This window comes from Gossypium hirsutum, chromosome A10 (genome assembly GCF_007990345.1).
Source record: "Gossypium hirsutum isolate 1008001.06 chromosome A10, Gossypium_hirsutum_v2.1, whole genome shotgun sequence".
NCBI lineage: Eukaryota > Viridiplantae > Streptophyta > Magnoliopsida > Malvales > Malvaceae > Gossypium > Gossypium hirsutum.
In genome coordinates, this window is record NC_053433.1 from 106087535 (window position 1) to 106108457 (window position 20923).

At 33.7% G+C, this 20923-nt stretch overlaps 1 protein-coding gene, 1 long non-coding RNA gene and 1 pseudogene across 2 annotated transcripts; 2 read left to right on the top strand and 1 right to left on the bottom strand.

Moving 5' to 3' along the window:
• The first annotated feature begins 11954 nt into the window (after positions 1-11954).
• Positions 11955-12860, top strand: LOC121208076 (uncharacterized). Its single transcript, XM_041078585.1, has 2 exons — positions 11955-12128; positions 12243-12860. The coding sequence occupies exons 1-2, from the start codon at positions 11955-11957 to the stop codon at positions 12858-12860; spliced, it is 792 nt and encodes a 263-aa protein (XP_040934519.1).
• A 1545-nt stretch (positions 12861-14405) lies between these two features.
• On the top strand, positions 14406-16124 carry LOC121208078 (uncharacterized mitochondrial protein AtMg00810-like; annotated as a pseudogene).
• Positions 16125-19626: 3502 nt separating this feature from the next.
• Positions 19627-20923, bottom strand: LOC121207598 (uncharacterized). The gene is made up of 2 exons (XR_005902690.1): positions 20369-20923; positions 19627-20086 (listed from the first exon to the last, which is right to left on the bottom strand). It is a non-coding gene; the product is annotated as an uncharacterized lncRNA (long non-coding RNA).

Here is a 20923-nt window from a genome sequence, read left to right on the forward strand (position 1 = left end):
AATACGTTCTTAAGGCTGGAGGAAGCATCCTAGAATTTCCTAAAATTTTCTGGAAATTTCAGCTCATTTAAAGGTTTAATGAAGTGACCATTCAGCTACTTTTTGAGGCCATTCGGTTGACCATGTTTTAGGCTATAAATAATTGTTAAATTTCCTTTGTAAAAGGTTAGACATTTTTTTTAGACTTTTCACTTAATGAAACTCTGTTAAACTTTCATGGAATTTGTGAGATTTCTTTCTCTCATATTTCGTTGAGGACTTCGTTGGCTTATCTAGGAAGCCTAGTGGCGTCAACCCTGTTCTTCACTATCCCGAACTTATCACTATCAAATAGTGTGGCGTTCACCCATATACCGAGGTTCCTACTTTGCTAAGTAGCGGGTCGAGGTTTATCACTTTCATCCTCCACCTTGAAAGCCTATAAGCATTTGGGTCGATATTTTCTAATATTGGTTCGTGCTTGTTTTCAAGAACCCTTTTCTTCCATATCCATCATCGATTTACTTCTTTCACTTTCCCTTCCAATTTAACCGAACCTATACATATTATTCTTATCCATAAACCATCATAGAACCATTATACATAGCTTCCGTCCTATTTTTCCATCAACTTCATTTCAAAAGTGAATTGAACGATACTTTCTCGTAGACGATCGGGCAACTTAGCATACGACTCGACTCTCCCCGAGGCGGTTCGTATCATTTGGTATCAAAGCTACTAAAACGAGAAGATCGTGCGACAAAATTAAACCCGAGTTAGTCCAAGTGTACGCAAGTAAGTAGGATCCGGGAAAAAAAAAGTATAGAAAAGAAAAAAAAATTTGTATACCGAAGTTTTCTCATTTTGATTGGTTTGTTGCTGTTATTATAAAAGCAAAAATCTACGCAGCCGAAGAAAAAAAATCGTGTACAAAAGTGCTTCTATTGTATTTAGTTTGCTGATATAGTACAAAAAAAAGTTATACAAGTTTGAAAAAAAAACCGAAAAAAATTCGAAAAAAAATTAGAAAAAAAATTCAAAAAAAATTGAAAAAAAAGTGATTTATGCAATTCAATTGTTATTTGATCGTCAAGCTTTGATCTGATATAGTTTCCCGATCCATCTTCTGTTCTAAACCCCCTAATCATATGCACGCCACACTTTCTTACCCAATTCCCTGTTCTTTCAGCCAACCTTAAACCTATACGCATTTCCCTTGTCACCCTATTGAAACCGACCCCTAAGCCTATGATAAAGCCTTGGCAAATCCGACTACGAAGTTGCGAGAGAAAAGATTGAGAGGTAAAAGGCACGAGCGAGTGAGATCATTCGAGTGGAGGTAAAAGCCAAACGAGTGTAAACATGAGCGGGAGTGACACCTTTTCCTTCTTCTTTCTGAGCGAAATTGTGAGGTTTGTGGTGAGGTATTTAATTTTTTTTTATTTTGTTTTGTGATCTAACGTTTTCTTTTTAGCAACAAAAATAATGTCACGTGAAGAGTTCACCGAATCGGAATACCAATACTTGGTTCAAGAAATGCGAAGAATGGCGACTAAACGAGACCAAAGTAATCGAGTTTCTTCAAGTCGTAAAACGGAACCAAGAACCCCACGGAGATATACCCCCGACTACTACCTAAAAAAAAGTTCCAATCGTGACTCCTTTTCGCCATCTACGTCGGGACAAAGAGATTCATACTATGACTCATATTCATCAATGAATTCAAGAAGTGACTTCGATCGAAAGTCCTTTTCATCAAGAAATTCGAGAAGACGAGAAACCGATTACGATTTTGATTCGTTCCAAGATGGCGATCGGAGAGAAAGACATACTCCTAGTATATCTTCAAAGAAATCATTTAAGGAGTATTCTTCACGAAGTTTTGATTGTGAATCATATATAAATAGTTCTTCATCTTTCGAACAATATTTGTATTCTCATGATTCTTTTGTACATTCTTGTAAAGAAAAAACAAAGAAAAGAAAAGAAAAAGCAAAAGAAGAAAAAGAAAATGAAATAAAAAGAAAAGAGAGGCAAGAGGCAAGTAAGAGAGAAAATGAGCGAATCTTGAGAGAACTTGAAAAAGCCTTTGAAAAAGCCTTTGAAAAGCAAAAAGAAAAAGAACTTGAACGAGAAAATAAAATTGAAAAAGAGATTGAGAGTGAGTCTTTGAAAGAAACAATTGAAAAAGAGAAAGAGCTTGAACATGAGATTGCAAAAGAATTGGGAGGAGAAGACAAGAGAGAACAAGAAAAAGCGAGGAGTGTTTTAACTAATCGTTCTATGAGTTCTCCTTGTATTGTTTCTTTTCAGGTTCTTGAAGATTCCAATGACAAGCTACAACTTCAATATCTTTCTGAAGAGAGACGATTTCGAATGATCGAGAAAGGTAATATCGAAAATGAAATTCTCCCTTAAGAGCTTAAAGGCAAGCAAGGTAAGGAGTCTTTAACAATTACATCACGGCAAACTGATTTGAACATTGTTGAAAAAGGTATCGATGACTTAATCTTCGAAAGATCGCTGCTCACTTTGTCGATTAATTGCCATTCTCTGATTATTGATGATTTTGTTTTTAAAAGTGGTAAGAAAAGTTTTTCTTGTAATGAGTACGGTGTTGGCAAGCTTGTTGATGAAGTACGACTAAGTAGGTACGAACAAAATTTGATCTTATGTGATAAAGAATTGTCACGTAAAATGCCTAATTCGTTTGTTTATGATGGTAATGTGAATTCTCTATATCGTTGTGCATGTTTGTGTAAGTCTGATCAAATGGGAATTACGATGTATGAGTGTTTGAAAATATGCATGCTCAAATTTTCTTTGACTCACTTGTGTGAGTTGTTGATGAAAGAAAGGCCATTGTCTCTTGTAACAATGAATGACCAAAATCGTGTGTTTAAGCCCGGAGCAAGTCATCTTAAGTTGTTGCCAAGCAAAGGTGAGCATTATAATTTCTGTTTAGATAAATGTGTGAACAACTTTTGCTTACTTGATGATGTGTTTCTAAATCTGAAAACAAATTCGTTGTACCGTGATAATATGCGAATGCAAAATCAAACCTTTGATTCTAGAAATTGCACTATAGTAGGATTTGAAGGATTTAAGCATGTCTTGCATGAGTTTAACTTTCCATTGTTTCATATTTCCCCTGTGTTATTCTCAATGAAACCTTCAAGTCGAAATGAAACAATAAGAGAAAACTTTGCTTCTGACACCGGAGATTATTGTCTTACATCGTTTGGTATTGAGTTGTCCAAAGGACTTGAATCAAGTACTTTTGTTGTCCAAAACCATAATTTTCGAGTGCTTAATGGTTCTGTTCTGACGATTATGCTTGACCATTTTATCCATTGTGAAACAGTGAGGTCGTTTTCCATCTTTGACCTTGGTATTAGTTTTTACAATAAATTCGTGAATGAGAATGAGAAAAGTTCTTTAGAGATTTTAATTCCTAGTGTCACTAATTTGTTTTACTCTTTTGTAGGTGACATTTGGAGATGGTGTCCCCCTAAAGAGGGAGGGTGTGGAAATAACCCATTTCCTTTTCGAACCATTTGTGGTTCCTTGGCTTTTTGAAATAATTCCGTATCGATCATGAACAAGATGGTTTGTGATCTTGGAAAAAAAATTTCGAGCAAGTGGCCCGATTTGAGGACAAATCGTCTTCAAGTGGGAGGGAATGATACGAATCCCGACGTATCATGGTTCGACACAATTCGACAATATCAAGCATAGCCTAAGTTCAAGGGGCCCAAGTTCAAAATGAAGCCTGATCTTAAATTTCAACGAGCTCAATTCAGCCCGATTTTAGCTCAATGAGCTCGTTTGCTCATTTTTCTAGTTTATTTTAATTTAAGCATTTTATTAGTTGCTGGAATAAATTAATTGAGTCTAGTTAAACTTAATTAAATCAGCTCAATAATTTGGTTGTGTTATTTTTAATAAATTAAAATCTGGACATTTTTAATTATGTTTAAATGTGTTAGTTAAATTAGTTAATTTGCTTAGCTCATAATTATGTTTAGTTTAATAATTGGGTTTTAATATGTTCCAGCCGAAATTAATATGTCTGAATTGGGACATGTTTTAATTTGTTTTAGTACAGCCATTTAACTTGTCTTAGTTTAGGACACATTTATTTCTTGTCCAGCCGAATTTGGTTTAAATTTGCTGTCAATTTAATATGTTCAAAGCTGATTAATTTTGGTTTAAATGTGCAGCTATTTTCAACATTAAAGGAGCAAGCATGCCGAATTCAATGTGCTTATTGCTACAGCCAAATTAATTAGTGAACAAGGCATGGACGGCACATTAAAGAGCTGCTAGTGCATAGGGGCATGAAACGTGATTAATGCATTAAAAAGCTGCTGGTGCATGAATAGCCTAGGAGCATGAAACGTGATTAATGCTTGAAGGCTGCTGGTTGGTGTTCCCAAATGGCCATTCAGTCAAAAGATGGCTGAATATTCAATGTTCCAAGCTGAATTAAAAGGCCAGCTGCTGTTTAAGTTTCTCTAGGTGCTTTTTCGGGAATAACAAGGGCCATGGCTGATTATAATTAATCCCATTCAGCTGCTCACATTCAGCTTCTATATTTATTGTCCATTGGCGTCCTCAAGGAGCATTTAAGCTGCCCAAGCCTATCTAGCTGGTCAAAGCAATATATTTAATATCATGCACTCTCTTTGGCCGAATATTACAAGATTTTTCAGCTCATTTAATTCTCCAGCTGATGAAGAAACTTCTAAGAAAATTCTCAACTCTTCTAGTTGAATTACAAAGTGACCATTCGGCTTTCTAGGTGGCTGATTAGCTCACCTTTATTTTAAATGAAACCAGCTGCATGAAGACACCTTGGAAGCTGTCCAAATACGTTCTTAAGGCTGGAGGAAGCATCCTAGAATTTCCTAAATTTTTCTGGAAATTTCAGCTCATTTAAAGGTTTAATTAAGTGACCATTCAGCTACTTTTTGAGGCTATTCGGTTGACCATGTTTTAGGCTATAAATAATTGTTAAATTTCATTTGTAAAAGGTTAGACACTTTTTTTAGACTTTTCACTTAATGAAACTCTGTTAAACTTTCATGGAATTTGTGAGATTTCTTTCTCTCATATTTCGTTGAGGACTTCGTTGGCTTATCTAGGAAGCCTAGTGGCGTCAACCCTGTTCTTCACTATCCCGAACTTATCACTATCAAATAGTGTGGCTTTCACCCATATACCGAGGTTCCTACTTTGCTAAGTAGCGGGTCGAGGTTTATCACTTTCATCTTCCACCTTGAAAGCCTATAAGCATTTGGGTCGATATTTTCTAATATTGGTTCGTGCTTGTTTTCAAGAACCCTTTTCTTCCATATCCATCATCGATTTACTTCTTTCACTTTCCCTTCCAATTTAGCCGAACCTATACATATTATTCTTATCCATAAACCATCATAGAACCATTATACATAGCTTCCGTCCTATTTTTCCATCAACTTCATTTCAAAAGTGAATTGAACGATACTTTCTCGTAGACAATCGGGCAACTCAGCATACGACTCGACTCTCCCCGAGGCGGCTCGTATCACTATCCCTGACTCCAAGAAGCCCTCTCCTCTTCCTTTTCTCTCCACACATCCCAACCCTCACCACCGCTCCTTTCCCTCTCACTCCTCACCGTCGATCTCACCACAAACGTCCCAAAACCTTCTCCATCTCCATCTCCATCTCCATCTCCATCCTTCTCCTCGTCATCATCATCATCAACATCCGGTCCATTTCTCCTAGCCTTCATTGGGCTCGCCACAGTCGCAGCCAAAGGCTTAAACGAATACAACGATTGACCGCAAGCATTACGTCCACAATTGGATTTCACGATCATTGTCCCAAAATTTTCGGCACCGTCATCATTGTCAAAGTTTGTAGGATCGTCATCGAAATCTTTAGGAAGATGTTTGAGGAGAGGAGGGAGTGAGGAGTCATCTTCATCTTCTTCGTCGTCATTATCCTTGTAAATCATTGTGGCATAAAGGTCCGATATTCTCAACAATTATGCCTATTTACAAAAGACAATTTCATCAAACACCTAAAATTCTATGCAACCAAAAAAATAAAGAAAAAGTAAAAAAAAAAAACTCACTGTTATAACCCATTTTCGAGTATAGCTTGCTCTTCTACAGTCCAATCCTAGGAAATACCAAAGCCAAATCAAACTCAGCCGACATAAATCCACTAATCAACCTCCCTTAGCTCTTTCAAAGCATAATTGAAACCTCCAACAAATAGAAAACAATGCTCAACAAAGCCTCCTCTCAATCGTTTTGCCTTCTCAAGAGAACCCAAAATGAAAAAAATTTTGACTTAGATACTGCTAGATCTAGCAGAAAAAAAGAGAGGAAAAAAAAGGATTAGAAATCTATGGCTCTGGTTTTTCTCTTTCAAACACTATAATAAAAAAAATATAATGGCTCAAACCCTAAAACCCATAAATGTCCAGATTTTTTTTTACAATTATGCCTTTTAAATATATTAAAGTTCACTTACTTGTATTGGTATATAAAGAAGATAATTTTGATTTAGATAAATACTTTAAAAAATAGATTTTAAATAAATCAAAATAACGGGATCTTTTTTCAAATAAAAAATTTCCAACTAGAACAACATTGATCATATTGTCAAAATAGAACACATTTTAGTTTTGGCAACAAAAATTAGTCTGTTGGAATCGATTTCAACCTGAAAAAGGAGCAATTTGTGTCAATTGGGTTGAAAAGGAGAAAGAAAAAGAATGTTGTAATAATAAGTTGTCGGTTGACACAAAAAAATGCTAACAATAAACTAGTCACATCATATTAGGTTTGTCAAAATCCAATCGCCTTTTTAGGTCGGGCCAAATCACCCAGTCCTAATTCCAGGTCTAAATCAGGCCATGCAAACCGATTTTCAAGCCCTTGGAAACCTAAATTGGCCAGGTCAAATTAGTGCAATCCGAAAAATGTGAAACCGGTTCAAGCAGACTAATTTTTGGACCTTTTCAGGCCCACTGAACCCAAGAAAAGATCGATTGATTTGAAAATAGATTAGGAATCAGATTCTTCGCCCAAAAATAAAACAAAAAAATATTTTAAATTTTTTAAATATTTATAAAATCAACCCCACTTAAGACGTAAAAAAAAGCATGAATTAATTTGGTAGATAAAAATTGGAGTTTGAAATATTATAGGTGTAGCAGGCCCAATTTACCCGGCCTGCTATAAAACAAAAAAATAATGATAAACCAAACCCAAAATTACCCAAATCAAACAAGCCCAAATACCTAACCCTAGCCCAACTAAACCGTAAACAGAAACACACAAAGTTTTCTAACCCTAGCCATCGTAGCCTCCACTACCCACGTCTTTCACCACTGTTCACCACGCACGTCTGCCCCACTGCCACCACGCACCTACGTACCACGTTCTAGCCACGTCCGCCATACCTGCAAACGTGCACAAAAACAATTGTAAAATGGCTATATAAAGCCACGAAGAATGTAATATTTTTGGTTACAAACTCAATACAAAATACACACGAATTCAAAAAAAGAGGAAGGCAAGAAGAGATTCAAACATTTTTTCCAAAAAAAACAGCAGCAAACACCTGAAGAATTGAAAATGAAAAAATCAAGCAAAGGTCTTTGAGTTTTTTCCTTATCTTTTCTTTTTTCATTTTTGAAACTTTTTCTATTATTGTTTTTCATTTTGCAAAATTATTTACATGTATTACATATTAAAAATACATCAAAAAAATTTTTACAAGGCGGCACTGGCGGCGAGCAACGGTGGTCTACACCAGAGTCCGACCGGAACCTCAGGCCTGCAGAGAGAATAAAGGGGGAGGAGGGGAGTTTTTTTTTTTGAAAGGGAGTTGAAAGTGTTTTTTTTTTAAGATTTTGGCCTTATATAGGCCCTCAAAATGACGTCGTTTTGGGACTGGCCTCAAATGCCCAAAACGAAGTCGTTTTGCCTTTGACCCGTCCGACCTGACCCGCTCTAGCGTAGTTTCTGAGTGTTTTTAATCAGAAGGGCTAATTGTGCATTTAGCCCTTCCGCTTTTTTATAGCTTTGCAATTAAGTTCTATTTATTTCTAATTTGGCCTTATAATTTTCCTTCTGTTTTAATTTGACCCTGCATAAGGTGATGTGTTTTGAATGGAGGGGATAATTACTTTTTCGGTCCCTCTATTTAGTTCACGCGTTTCAATTCGGTCCTTCCCCACTCTTTTATTTCTGATTGGCCCCAAAACTTCTATTTTTAACTCAATTTAGTCATTTTTCGTTATTTTTTCTATTTTATTCTTTAAATTATTATTTTAATATTATTATTGTTATTGTTAGCATCATTATTAATTTTTTTATTTTTTTATTATTACTATTTTCTATTTTTGCTATTGTTATTATTAGTATATTATTATTCATATATTTTTTATCAGCAATATTGTTAACCTATCATTATTATTATTTTTTATTATCTTCTATATTTTTATTATTAGTGTTATTTCATTATTATTATATGTTACTATTACATTCATTATTTTTATTTTTATTATTCTTTTTATTAATATTATTTTTACTATTATTTTTTTATACTATAATTATTCTTATTAATATATTATTATTTTCTTTTTTTATATTATTATTATATTATTATTATTAATGTATTATTATTGTTATTTTCTACTTTATTATTATTGTATTATCACTATTATTATTACCATATCATTAATCTAATTAATTTTATATTATTACATTATATATTTTTTTTTGCATATACTAACATTATTGTTACTGTTATTATCATATCTTTATTCCAATTTATTTACCTAAGTCTTAAATATATTTCATGTTATTATATATTAGCATTATTTATTTACTTATTTTTTATAATTTCTAATTTCAGATTATTTGTTATTTTGTTATTAATATTAATATTATTTACTTATTTATACATTTTTTAGAGTCTCAAACTTTATTATTTTTGTTATTAGTATTATTATTTTAGCCATCTTATATATCATTCATTTGTATATTCATTATTATTATTTTCATGTTAGCCTTAGCATTGACATTGTATTATTTGCGTTATTAACTATGTTGTTTTATTATCCTTTCTTTTGATTGTCTATGTTAGCTTTAAAATTGGTCTATCTCGTAATTTTCGTGAATTGTTTTCTAGTATTTGTGTTTTGTAATTTATTAGCGCGACATTTTATTCACAAATCATTGTTTTAAATAAAAATGCATTTCATTTAATGTTACATTTTATTCAAAAGTTTTTCCAAAATAAGGCAATACTCGTATTTGGAAGCTTCGAGAAGATTGTGCTCTAACTTACTGGGTTCTAATTTTCCTCGTCGAATCTAAGTAATCGAGTACCCTTTCTTAAATCAAAACAAATAAGTTTCAAATAAAAGCTTATTCTTGAGAATTTGAGATGTTGTGTCCTAATTTATTAGATATGACACTTTGTTTTCTCGAGGTATGGATTTCTAAAAAAGTAAAGGGAATATTCTGTATTTGAAATTTTAAAAGATTATGCCCTAACTTACTGGATTCCGATTTTTCATTTAACCCAAATAACCGAATATACTTTTTAAACTTAAATGCATGAGTTTTGAAAATTAAAAGATAAGCTTATTTTCGAAGGTTTGAAATGTTGTATCCTAGCTCACTGGGTGTGACATTTTATTTCTTCGAGATAGGAGGGTCTTAGCATTTAATTTAATTTATTCAAGCGATTTTTTTAAGATAAAAGGATCATATTCTAAAATCTTTTCAAACATTCAACATTAAGACATTAATTAATCAATTGGGTACCAATTTTGGGCGTTACGAGGGTGCTAACCCTTCCTCATGCGTAACCGACTCCTGAACCTTTATTCTCGAATTTTGTAGATCAAAATCAATGTTTTAATAAATCAAAATATTTTATTAAAATGATCAATCTCAAGGTGGTTCGATCACACCTTGAAAAAAATCGGTGGTGACTCCATTTTTGTTTTTAAGTCGACTTCTGTTTCAAATTAAAAAAAGGTTTCGACAATAGGTAATACAAAGATTTTAATTAAGGTAACGAAATCTTAATTTTTTAATTTATTATATGAGTATGATGAATTCTTAACTAATAATTTAGTATGTTTTGCTGATAAATTGTGAAAAGATGGAGAACCAATTTGCATTTTTGGTTTATTACAACGGACAAATTCAGGAAACCAACGAAATTGGAGTTGTGTTCAAATCAAGGAATAAGATTAATGCAAGATTGAAATAGAATATTAATCTTGAAGGGTTGAAATTGAATATTTGTAGTAGAATTGCAACACGTTGTGGGAGGACAGTATTTACGATCTTCTATAAATTTTCAACGTCATTAAATTCGGTCATATTTAGCCACCTTCAGCTTTTTGATGCTGAAGACGTAGAGGTAATGTTAACAATTCATTGCAAATCCGGAAATCATGTGATTGAATTATATGCAGAGTTGAATGATGATGAGCGAGTGAATGCAGTTCTTGAAAATTCTAGTTCACCTAGTCAAACTGTGAATATTTCCATCAACTTCGTCGGTCAACAAAATGAATTGCAAGAGCCATACAAAGAGGTGCCATGAGTGTCTCAAGGGAGGTGATCTTTAGTTTGCTGGTTGGATTTTGATCTAAATGTTGTTAAAAATCAAACCAACTTTTCAAAGTCAAAAATTGCAACCAAAGAGTTTGTATCCAAATTGGCTTCTACCTCATACATCTTGGTTTTCAAATTGAATACAACTTTGCAAATTGGATAAAGCTTATCATGTTAGAAACTTCATGAAAAATCAAGATGGTAGCAACATTGAAAAGTTCTACAAGGCAAGGCATGTACAATGGATAAGCATTATCATTTATGATATACTTAAGGGATAAGCAATCATTAAGGTAACTAGACTATGTCTATATATATGTATGTATAGTTCATGTGTGTGAGTGTTGAAAAAATTAGTGAGTTTGAGAGAAAAAAAAGTGCTGTGAGTATAGAAAGAAAAACTAGCAGCAGCTAGTATAGAGAGAAAAAATAAAAGAGAGTTTGTATTGTATTTTGTATTGTGTTTATTTGTGTGTAATAAAATTAAACTTTGAGTTATTTTTATTACTATGATTCCAACAAGTGGTATCCGAGCTAGGTTTGTATTGTATTTTGTATTGTGTTTATTTGTGTGTAATAAAATTAGAATTTGAGTTATTTTTATTACTACGATTCCAACAAGTGGTATCCGAGCTAGGTTTGTGTTGACGTCACAATGACAAACATGATTCAACCGCAGATCCCAAAATTAAAAAATACAAATTATGGCAACTAGAGCATCCAGATGAAGGCTTTGCTCGGTTCTCAAGATTATTGGGACATTATTGAATAAGGATATGTCGAGCCCAAAAATGCAGCTGCTGAAGCGGCTTTGACAAATGAAGAAAAAATAGTATTGAAAGAAGCTCGTAAAAAGGATAAGAGGGCGTTGTTTTTTATTTTTCAAGGTGTTGATGAATCAACCTTTGAAAAAATTTCAGATGCGAAGACATCAAATGAAGCATGGGGAATTTTGCAAAAATCCCTTCAAGGAGCGGAAAAGGTAAAAAAGGTACGTTTACAAACCCTTAGAGCCGAATTTGAGACGTTGAAAATGAAACCATCAGAAAGTGTTAATGATTGTGTTATCTGAGTGAAAGCGGTGGTAACTGAAATGAAAAGGAATTGAGAAACACTTGATGATGTCAGAGTAATGGAAAAAATTTTGTGGTCATTGACACGCAAATTTGATTATGTGGTAGTTGCCATTGAAGAGTAAAAAGATTTATCACAAATATCAATTAGCGAACTTGTGGGTTCCCTCCAAGCCCATGAGCATAAAATGAAGCTAAATGATGATACTGGAAATTCGAAACAAGTTGTCCTTCAACGAAAGTGGAGCTAGGGATAATTATGGACAAGGTACAAGCAATCGTGGAGGATATCGTGGAAGATATAGAGGCAGAAATAGAGGTGGACAAGGAACACATAGACGAGGCAATCAATTATATGCTAAATTCTAAACAAGTGACGAATATCAAACATCGAGTCATGGACAAGGAGCTCGAGGCCGAGGTCGAGGCAGAGGTAGATTTTAACAAGGAAATAAATCTCAGGTACAATGTTATAATTTCAATAAATAAGACCATTATAGTTACGAGTATAGATCAAATCCCAAGATGGAGGAGAGAAATCATGTAGGAGCAGCTAAAGAAAGAAGAAAACGTGGAATCTAGTGTATTCCTCACTTATAAAGAAAGTGAAAAATCAAGAAAAAATATTTGGTATCTTGATAATTGCGCCGGTAATCATATGTGTGGCCGAAAAGACTTATTTTCAAAGTTGGATGAGAATATTCATGGACAAGTAACGTTTGGAGATAAATCGCATGCCACGGTCAAAGGCAAAGGCAAAGTCACTATTACACAAAAGAATGGAGAAAAGAAATTCATTTCAGATGTTTATTACGTACCAACTTTGAAAAGCAACATCATCAGCCTTGAACAGCTTCTAGAAAAAGGATATGAAGTACATATAAAGGATTCCATGCTCACCTTAAAAAATAAGAGCGGTGAATTAATTGCCCAAGTTGATATGACTCGTAATCGTCTGTTTACTATTGACATTGAATCTGGAGAGGTGAAATGTATGAAGAATGCAATTAAAGATGAATCATGGTTGTGGCATTTAAGGTTCGGGTATCTTGGATTTTCTGGCCTGAAGCTATTGTCAAAAGAAAATATGGTGAATAGGTTGCCAAAAATTAATCCTCCTGATCAACTGTGTAAAGCCTGCATTAAAGGAAAACAACACAGATAGAGTTTTGAAGTGGGAAAAACTCAACGAGCCAGGAGACCATTGGAGATCATGCACTCCGACATAGCAAGTCCTTTTGATATACCATCACTTGGTGGAAACAGGTACTATGTTACTTTTATTGATGATTTTAGTAGAAAAAGTTGGATATATCTTCTTAAAACAAAATCAGATGCATTTTGCAAGTTTACCGAGTTTAAAGCCATGGTAGAAAAACAGAGTGAACATTTCATAAAGATACTTAGAACTGATAGAGGTGGTGAGTATACTTCAAAGCTATTTGAAAGCTTCTGCAAGGAACACGGAATTATTCACCAGTTGAAAACTGCGTACACACCACAACAAAACGGAGTCACTGAAAGAAATAACCGCACTATTCTTGACATGGCAAGAAGCATGGTTAAAGGTAAGCATTTACCAAGAACTTTCTGGGCTGAAGCTGTTCAATGTGCTATTTATTTGTTGAACCAGTGTCCAAAAAAAAGTGTGAAATACAAGACACCAAACGAAGCTTGGAGCAATCAAAAGCCAGGAGTCGGACATCTCAAGATTTTTGGATGCATCGCATATGCTTATGTTGCTGACCAGACGAGAAAGAAGTTTGACGATAAAGGAGTAAAATGTATTTTCATTGGTTATGAAAAGAGAAGCAAGGCATATAGGTTATACAACCCTCTTACCAAGAAAGTCATTATTTCAAGAGATGTCGAATTCGATGAAGCTGATTATTGGAGATGGAGTGTAGAAGAAAAGAAAATTGAAGGATTATTTTTCAGTGATGACAAAGACTACGACTTCGTTAATCATGAACAAGGCGACGAACAAAGCCCTCCTTCAAGTCCTGTTGTAACAACTCCTACAACATCATCATCACCAGCCAGCAGCAATACCAGCAATTCAGAGGAAGCACTTGCAAGAATGCGTAGTTTACACGATATTTATGATGTTACAGGACCCATAGAAATAATACTTGATTATTCATTATTATGTTTAATGACAGAATGTGATCCAATAATATATGAAGATGCAATTAAAGACGTCAAATGGAAGAATGCAATGGATGAAGAAATTGCAGCAATAAGAAAAAATGACACATGGGAGCTAACAAATCTACCAGAAGGACATAGTCCAATTGGAGTCAAATGGGTGTATAAGATGAAGACCAACAAAGAAGGAAAAGTGGAGAAATACAAAGCAAGACTAGTTGCAAAAGGCTACAAGCAAAGATATGGTGTAGACTATGATGAAGTATTTGCTCCAATCGCAAGAATTGATACTATAAGGCTTCTCATGGCAATTGCAGCACAAAATAAATGGAAAATTTATCAGATGGACATGAAGTTAGTATTCTTTAATGGCTACTTGGAAGAAGAAGTCTACATTGAACAACTACATAGATATTGCAAACAAGGACAAGAAGACAAAGTTTATCGCTTGAAGAAAGCTTTATATGGGCTAAAGCAAGCTCCGAGAGTATGAAACACAAGAATAGATGAATACTTTAAGAAGAACGGGTTTATGAAAAGCCCATACGAACATGCTCTATATATGAAGAAAAATGAAGTTGGTGACATCATGATTGTGTGCTTATATGTGGATGATATAATTTTCACGGGAAACAATCCAGGTATGTTCAATGACTTTAAGAAAGCTATGACTAAAGAATTTGAAATGACAGATATAGGTGAAATGTCATACTTTCTTGGAGTCGAAGTGAAACAAATGAAAGATGGAACATTTGTGTCTCAAAAGAAGTATGCAAAACAAATTTTAAGAAAATTCAATATGAAAGATTGCAAGCCAGTAGCCACGCCAGCAGACCCAAGTACGAAATTAAGTGTTGATTCATCCAGAGTGCCGGTAAATCTAACGTTGTTTAAAAGTATCATTGGAAGTTTAAGGTACATGACTATCATGCGGCCAGACATCATGTACGCAGTGGGAATAATTAGCAGATACATGGAGAAGCCAAAACAAGATTACTTGATTGCAGCAAAGAGAATTTTGAGATACATCAAATGTACGATGGATTAGGGTCTATTTTATACATACTCACAGAGTTCAAAATTGGTTAGTTATTCAGATAGTGATTATAGTGGTGACTTGGATGATCGCAAAAGCACATCCGATATTTATTCCATATTGGCTCTGTAGCATTTTCATGGTGATCGAAAAAGCAACAAATAGTAGCCCTTTCAACATGTGAAGAAGAATACATGGCTGTAGCAACATGCACATGTCAAGCAATTTGGTTGAAGAATATATTGGGTGAATTATCTATTATACAAGAAGGTCCAATTACAATTTATATTGACAACAAGTCCACAATATCTCTTGCAAAGAATCCAGTGTCTCATAGTCGAAGCAAGCATATTGATATAAAGTATCATTTTATTCGAGAGCAAGTGAAAAATAAAAATGTGGAGTTAGTTTACTGCAGAATAGAAGATCAACTGGCGGATATTTTTACGAAGCCATTGAAAGCAGACATATTTCATAAACTCAAAGAAAAGCTTGGAATAAAAAGTTCGGTTTGAGGGGGAGTGTTAGAAATCAAACCAACTTTTCAAAGTCAAAAATTGCAACCAAAGAGTTTGTATCCAAATTGGCTTCTACCTCATACATCTTGGTTTTCAAATTGAATACAACTTTGCAAATTGGATAAAGCTTATCATGTTGGAAACTTCATGAAAAATCAAGATGGTAGCAACATTGAAAAGTTCTACAAGGTAATGCATGTACAATGGATAAGCATTATCATTTATGATATACTTAAGGGATAAGCAATCGTTAACGTAACTAGACTATGTCTATATATATGTATGTATAGTTCAAGTAAGTGAGTGTTGAAAAAATTAGTGAGTTTGAAAGAAAAAAAAAGTGCTGTGAGTATAGAAAGAAAAACTAGCAGCAGCTAGTATAGAGAGAAAAAATAAAAGAGAGTTTGTATTGTGTTTTGTATTTTGTTTATCTGCGTGTAATAAAATTAGTATTTGAGTTATTTTTATTACTACGCTTCCAAAAAATGTCCCATTAGAAGATCAATATGACTCTGTATGACCATCTATATCTTGGGGCATTCAAAATACAACATTCAACCTTAATGGAAATGTTGTTGACCCGGATACAGAAGAAGTGCAAGTTGATGTTGCATCCATTGATGGAAATAATTCTGAATTTAGTAATCCTTATGTAGACAATGCACTGGAAGAAGTGAATGCTGGAGAAGTGATGATGATTCTAATTCAAACCAAGGCGTCCCACTGAATACTATTGAAATCCAAGCTTACTCCAACTGACTCAGTTTGGTTCTTCCACCGCATGAACCTCGATCTTATATGCTTAACATCAACTTAAATGCAATGCATGCCATAGGATTTCTCGAATATGGTCATGCATTATTGGCCCATGTGATGTGTTATGATGCACGTATTGGAGATTTACACATGGATTTACAATTCCCAACAAATGAGGCTATTGTAGGAGCCATTAAGGAGCACGACTTTAAACTTGATGTAGATTAAAAAGTAGCCATTTCTACAACAACCAAATATGTTGGTGAGTGTTGGAAAGGTAATTAATGATGCAAATGGAGGATTAGGGTAGCGTTAATGAAAAAGAAACAAATATGCGAAATTTGAAAATATGAGGGTACTCGTGCATGCACAACTGCAGGGCTAAAGAGGGATCATCACAAATTGGATTCAATGTTTATTTGCAAATGCATAATCTTGTTGGTTAGAGAAAATATGATACTTTAGGTGTCAGTACTAATAGTTGATATGCAGTCTCTATTCGAATATTCCATCACATACTAAAAAGCTTGGAAAGCGAAGCTAAAGGCCATGAGGGAATTGTACGCTAATTGGGACAATTCCTACAATAAGCCGCAAAGATGGATAGTTGGGTTGTGGGAGTTTGTTCCTAGTTTCATAATGTCACCCGAGGTGCAAAGACCTAAGCAAGGCTAAACACGAGACTAAATCTTAAAAATCAAATCAAAGTAGAGCCGTCACAAACCAGTTTGAACTAGATCGGTTAGCCACCTATCACATAAAATTTCAAGACTAAACTTAAAGAAAAACCCTAAAATCTAAGCTCGATCTCAATACCAAATATGTGTTAGGGAGTACATTTGCGCATAAAGAAGGCTATTGCACCTCTATAACACTTATCCAAAAACAAACCTATCAGGTTCAAGAATTAGGATTTCCTATCTAGAAATCTAATTATGACTCCAACCCGATTTTTTTTAAAAAAAATTCTAACTTAAAACAAATTAAAAATTTTAAATGTATTTGAAAACTTGGAAATCCAATCTTAAAAACCTAAAATCTAATTTACTTAAATTTAATTTAAAAGCTAATCTTAATAAAAACTTAAAATCTAATGGAAAGAAATATAACCTAAGATTAACATTAATTAAAAATAATAATCTAAATTAAATTTAAATCTAATCAAACTCAAAATTCAAAATCTACTAATATTTACAAAATCTATACCTAATCAAACTTAAAAATCTAAATCTAAATCTAAGTATAAACTTAATCAAAATAAAACTTAAAGTCTAATCCTAATTAAATCTAATCGAACTTACAATCTAGTCATAATAAAACGTAAGATGTAATTGAAATTGACAAGATTTAAATCTAACTTAAAATAAAATATTAAAATCTAATAAAAATATAAAGTTCTAAAATATTTAAAATATCAGACAAAAATCTTAAAATCTAATATAAAAATACATATAATCTTAAAATCTAATATTTAAAATCTTAAATAAAAACTTAAAATCTAACCTAATATGAAAGATGCTAAAAAAATCTAATATTAATATTTAATAAAAAATCTAAAAATCCAAAATTTAAAATCTGTGAGAACTAAATTAAAAATCTAATCCAAAACCTATATTAAAAATAATATAAACATAATCTAAAATAAAATGTCCTAAATTCAACACACAAATCCACTAACAATAAACAATTCAAAATATCCCAAATTAATTCAAATAATTAAACTGAATAAAATAAAAGGATTTAAATAAAAGTTGAAAATAAAAAGATGTGGTTTCGAAATTAGAAAAATATAAGAAGCAGAGAGACTTAAACAGCAATTAAGTTGCCCTAAATTTCAAATTTGAAAAGAAATCGAAAATGTTGGGGAACAATGTTGGAATTAGCCCCTGCGGCGCCCCCTGTTAGCAACATCAGAAGGCTGAGGTTCACGGCACCCATGGTGGCTGAGGACTGCTGATCCGATTTATATCCTTGTAAATGGGCTGCAAACTTTAAAATTACGCTCAAAAGTAAAATAAAAAATAATAATAATAAAAAGAACAATTAGGTTGCAAGTTAACTTGGGCTACAAAAAATTTCAGAGCAAATTCGAGCTTCAAAAAGCAAGTGGGCTTTAAAACCATTTCGGGCCTTAACAGTTTATCTAACATTTAATTTTGGTTTTAAAAAATAACCTGATTTGGGCTTTAAGCCCGAAAAACAATTGTATTCAGAATTTTCTTCTCCTTTTTTTAATTTCTAAAAACAAATTTTGTTTTTATTTCAAACAAACTTTTAATTTTTATTATGATTTCTATATATATAATTCATAAAACTTAATATAAATCAAATTTGAAATAATTAAAATTAATTTCAATTTAATTGAATCTAACTTAACTCGAAATTCAAATTTTAAAAAATAAGGCAAAAAGAAATTATTTTAGCCTTGAAATAATCTTGCTTGAAAATTGAATTTCCAACAATTTGATTCAATTAAATTACCTTAGAATTGAAATAATCTTGCTTGAAAAAGAAATTCATGTCCCTTTCAAAACTTTGAAACCCAAGTCGTAAATTATGAATCTTGGACAAAATTAGATGTCTACTCCAAGTATGATGGTTGAACTGTAGACTTTCAATACACACAATTAATTTGGTCAAATAGTGGAATGTAAAAAAATATTTCACCGAATATTTTGGACATTTGATAGTGGTGTTTGTGCATTTCCATGTTGCAAGCCCATTGTGTAAATAGATGAGACTTGGATGTATATACCCAAATACTGTTGATTGCCATTGCGCAAGACCGGGATCAAAGAATCTTGCCAATACCATTTTCCATCATTGAGAAAGATGACATGGGATAATGGGAATTTTTCCTAAGAAACTTGCACTTGTCTATAGTTAAACCGTCTCATGTATGTTTGATGTCCTATTATGGTAAAGGCATTCTATTGGTAATAAGGTGATGTGGTGGTATGTGGAGCCCATCAAATACTTATCACGTGCACTGCTTCCAACACATTGCTTGCAATTTTATGAGACAGTTCCACAATGCTGACGAGGATGAAGTTGTTAACATGGTTACACGCTTGATTCTTAAATCTATAGCTGGTATTTAATGTTTTTCTCCGTACTAATAATTAATTATAACCAAAATTTGTTCCAAGGGTACGAGCTCCAAAGATTTCAATTTCATCAAAGGATGAAGAAGTTACGAGTGAAACATTTGCGAGCTAGGCAATGGCTCGATAACATCCCCCTTAAGGCTTGGGCTCAGTCAGACGATGAAGGGCGCCAATACGGGTATATGACTACCAACTTGATGGAGGCCGTGAATTTCGTTATGAAAGGGACGTGTCATTTGCCATCACTTCTATGTTTACTTTGACTTTTTGGTAATTGTTTGCGACGATAAAAGAGAAATATCAAACATTGATGAACGTTGGTCAAACCTTCTACAAGCAACTATTACGAACCATGGAGGACAATCGTAGAAAAGCACGCTTGATGTTAGCTAAATGTGTATTGTGTGAATATGAAACTTTTAACGTGTATGAATTTATAATGCAACACACAGCTTATCTAAATATGTTATATGGGGTAGACCTTAGCAAAGGTGGTTTGATTGCTAGGGGTTTCAAGCACTCTAATACTCGTGTTCTCATGTGGTTATGGCATGTGTACAGCCCAATTTTGGCCCGAGCTAAAGAACAAAGCCCAAATGAATTAAACCCACCCCAAACTAAACCCAACAGACCCTAGCCCAAACAAAAAAACATAACCCAAATTAACCCTAGCCCACAAAACTAAACAGCAAGGGAAAGGAAAAAATTTAGGTGTCGCACCTAGGTCTCCTTAGTCCCCTCTATCAGCGTGCACTTCGCTCGAAGGTCAACTCTCCTGGCACGCTAGCACCAAAATGGCCACCTGCCTTCGTTGACCGAACGCAACCTGTAGAGGAAAACCAAAAACAGCAAAGAAACTAAGCAGCAGAAACAAGGCAAATAACAGTAGAAATATGTAGCAAAGCTTTGGTATTCGGCTATAAAGCCACCGAAAAGACGATTGTAAAAAGGGGGGAAAACATTGTATTTAAACACAATCAAAAAAATAGAAATAAAAAAGAAACGATTTTGCTAAAGGTGATTTACTATTTATATTCTGTTGATTTCTTTATTTTCTTTTTAATATTCTTTTCAAAAACAAATAAATGAGAAGAGCAAAGGAACCTACTTGCGGTTTCGACCATCGGAGACCCTTTCTCCGGCGTGGATATCGAACCAAGAGACGCCTCTCTTTTTCGTTGTTCCCGAGCCATGAGCCACGATGGGTGGAGGCATATGGGATGAGGCCCTTGAGTCGGCCAAGCAGAGAAAGGAATGGAAGAACTTTTAAGTTTTTTTTTTTTTTGGAATTAGTGTTTCAAATGAGGGTTTTGAAAAATTTTGGAAACAACACCGTTTCGTCTAGTCCCAAAATGCTTCAAAACGGCACCGTTTTGAAGTCAAACCCGATGACCCGACCCGATGTCCTCAGGGATCCGCGTGTTTTTGCGGAGAGGGGGTATTTTTACGTTAAGTCCCTCCTTTTGGCATTGACATTCAATTGGGCCCATTTATATTTTCTTTATTTTTTTAAATTATCTCTGTAATTTTCGCATAAATTCAATTTAGTCCGAACCTAAACGCTGCGTTTTGGGGGCAGGGATTAATTTCCCAATTGATCATTGCGCTTTTACGTGCATTATATTTTGGTCCTTGTACGCATATTTCTTTGTTTTTCTTCCTA

What these genes read in the sequence shown, in the direction of transcription:
- LOC121208076 (XM_041078585.1), top strand. Translation starts at nt 11,955, where the DNA reads ATGGACAAGGTACAAGCAATCGTGGAGGATATCGTGGAAGATATAGAG. An exon ending in AGGCCGAGGTCGAGGCAGAG is followed by an intron (nt 12,129 to 12,242) that starts GTAGATTTTAAC and finishes GAAATCATGTAG; the next exon opens with GAGCAGCTAAAGAAAGAAGA.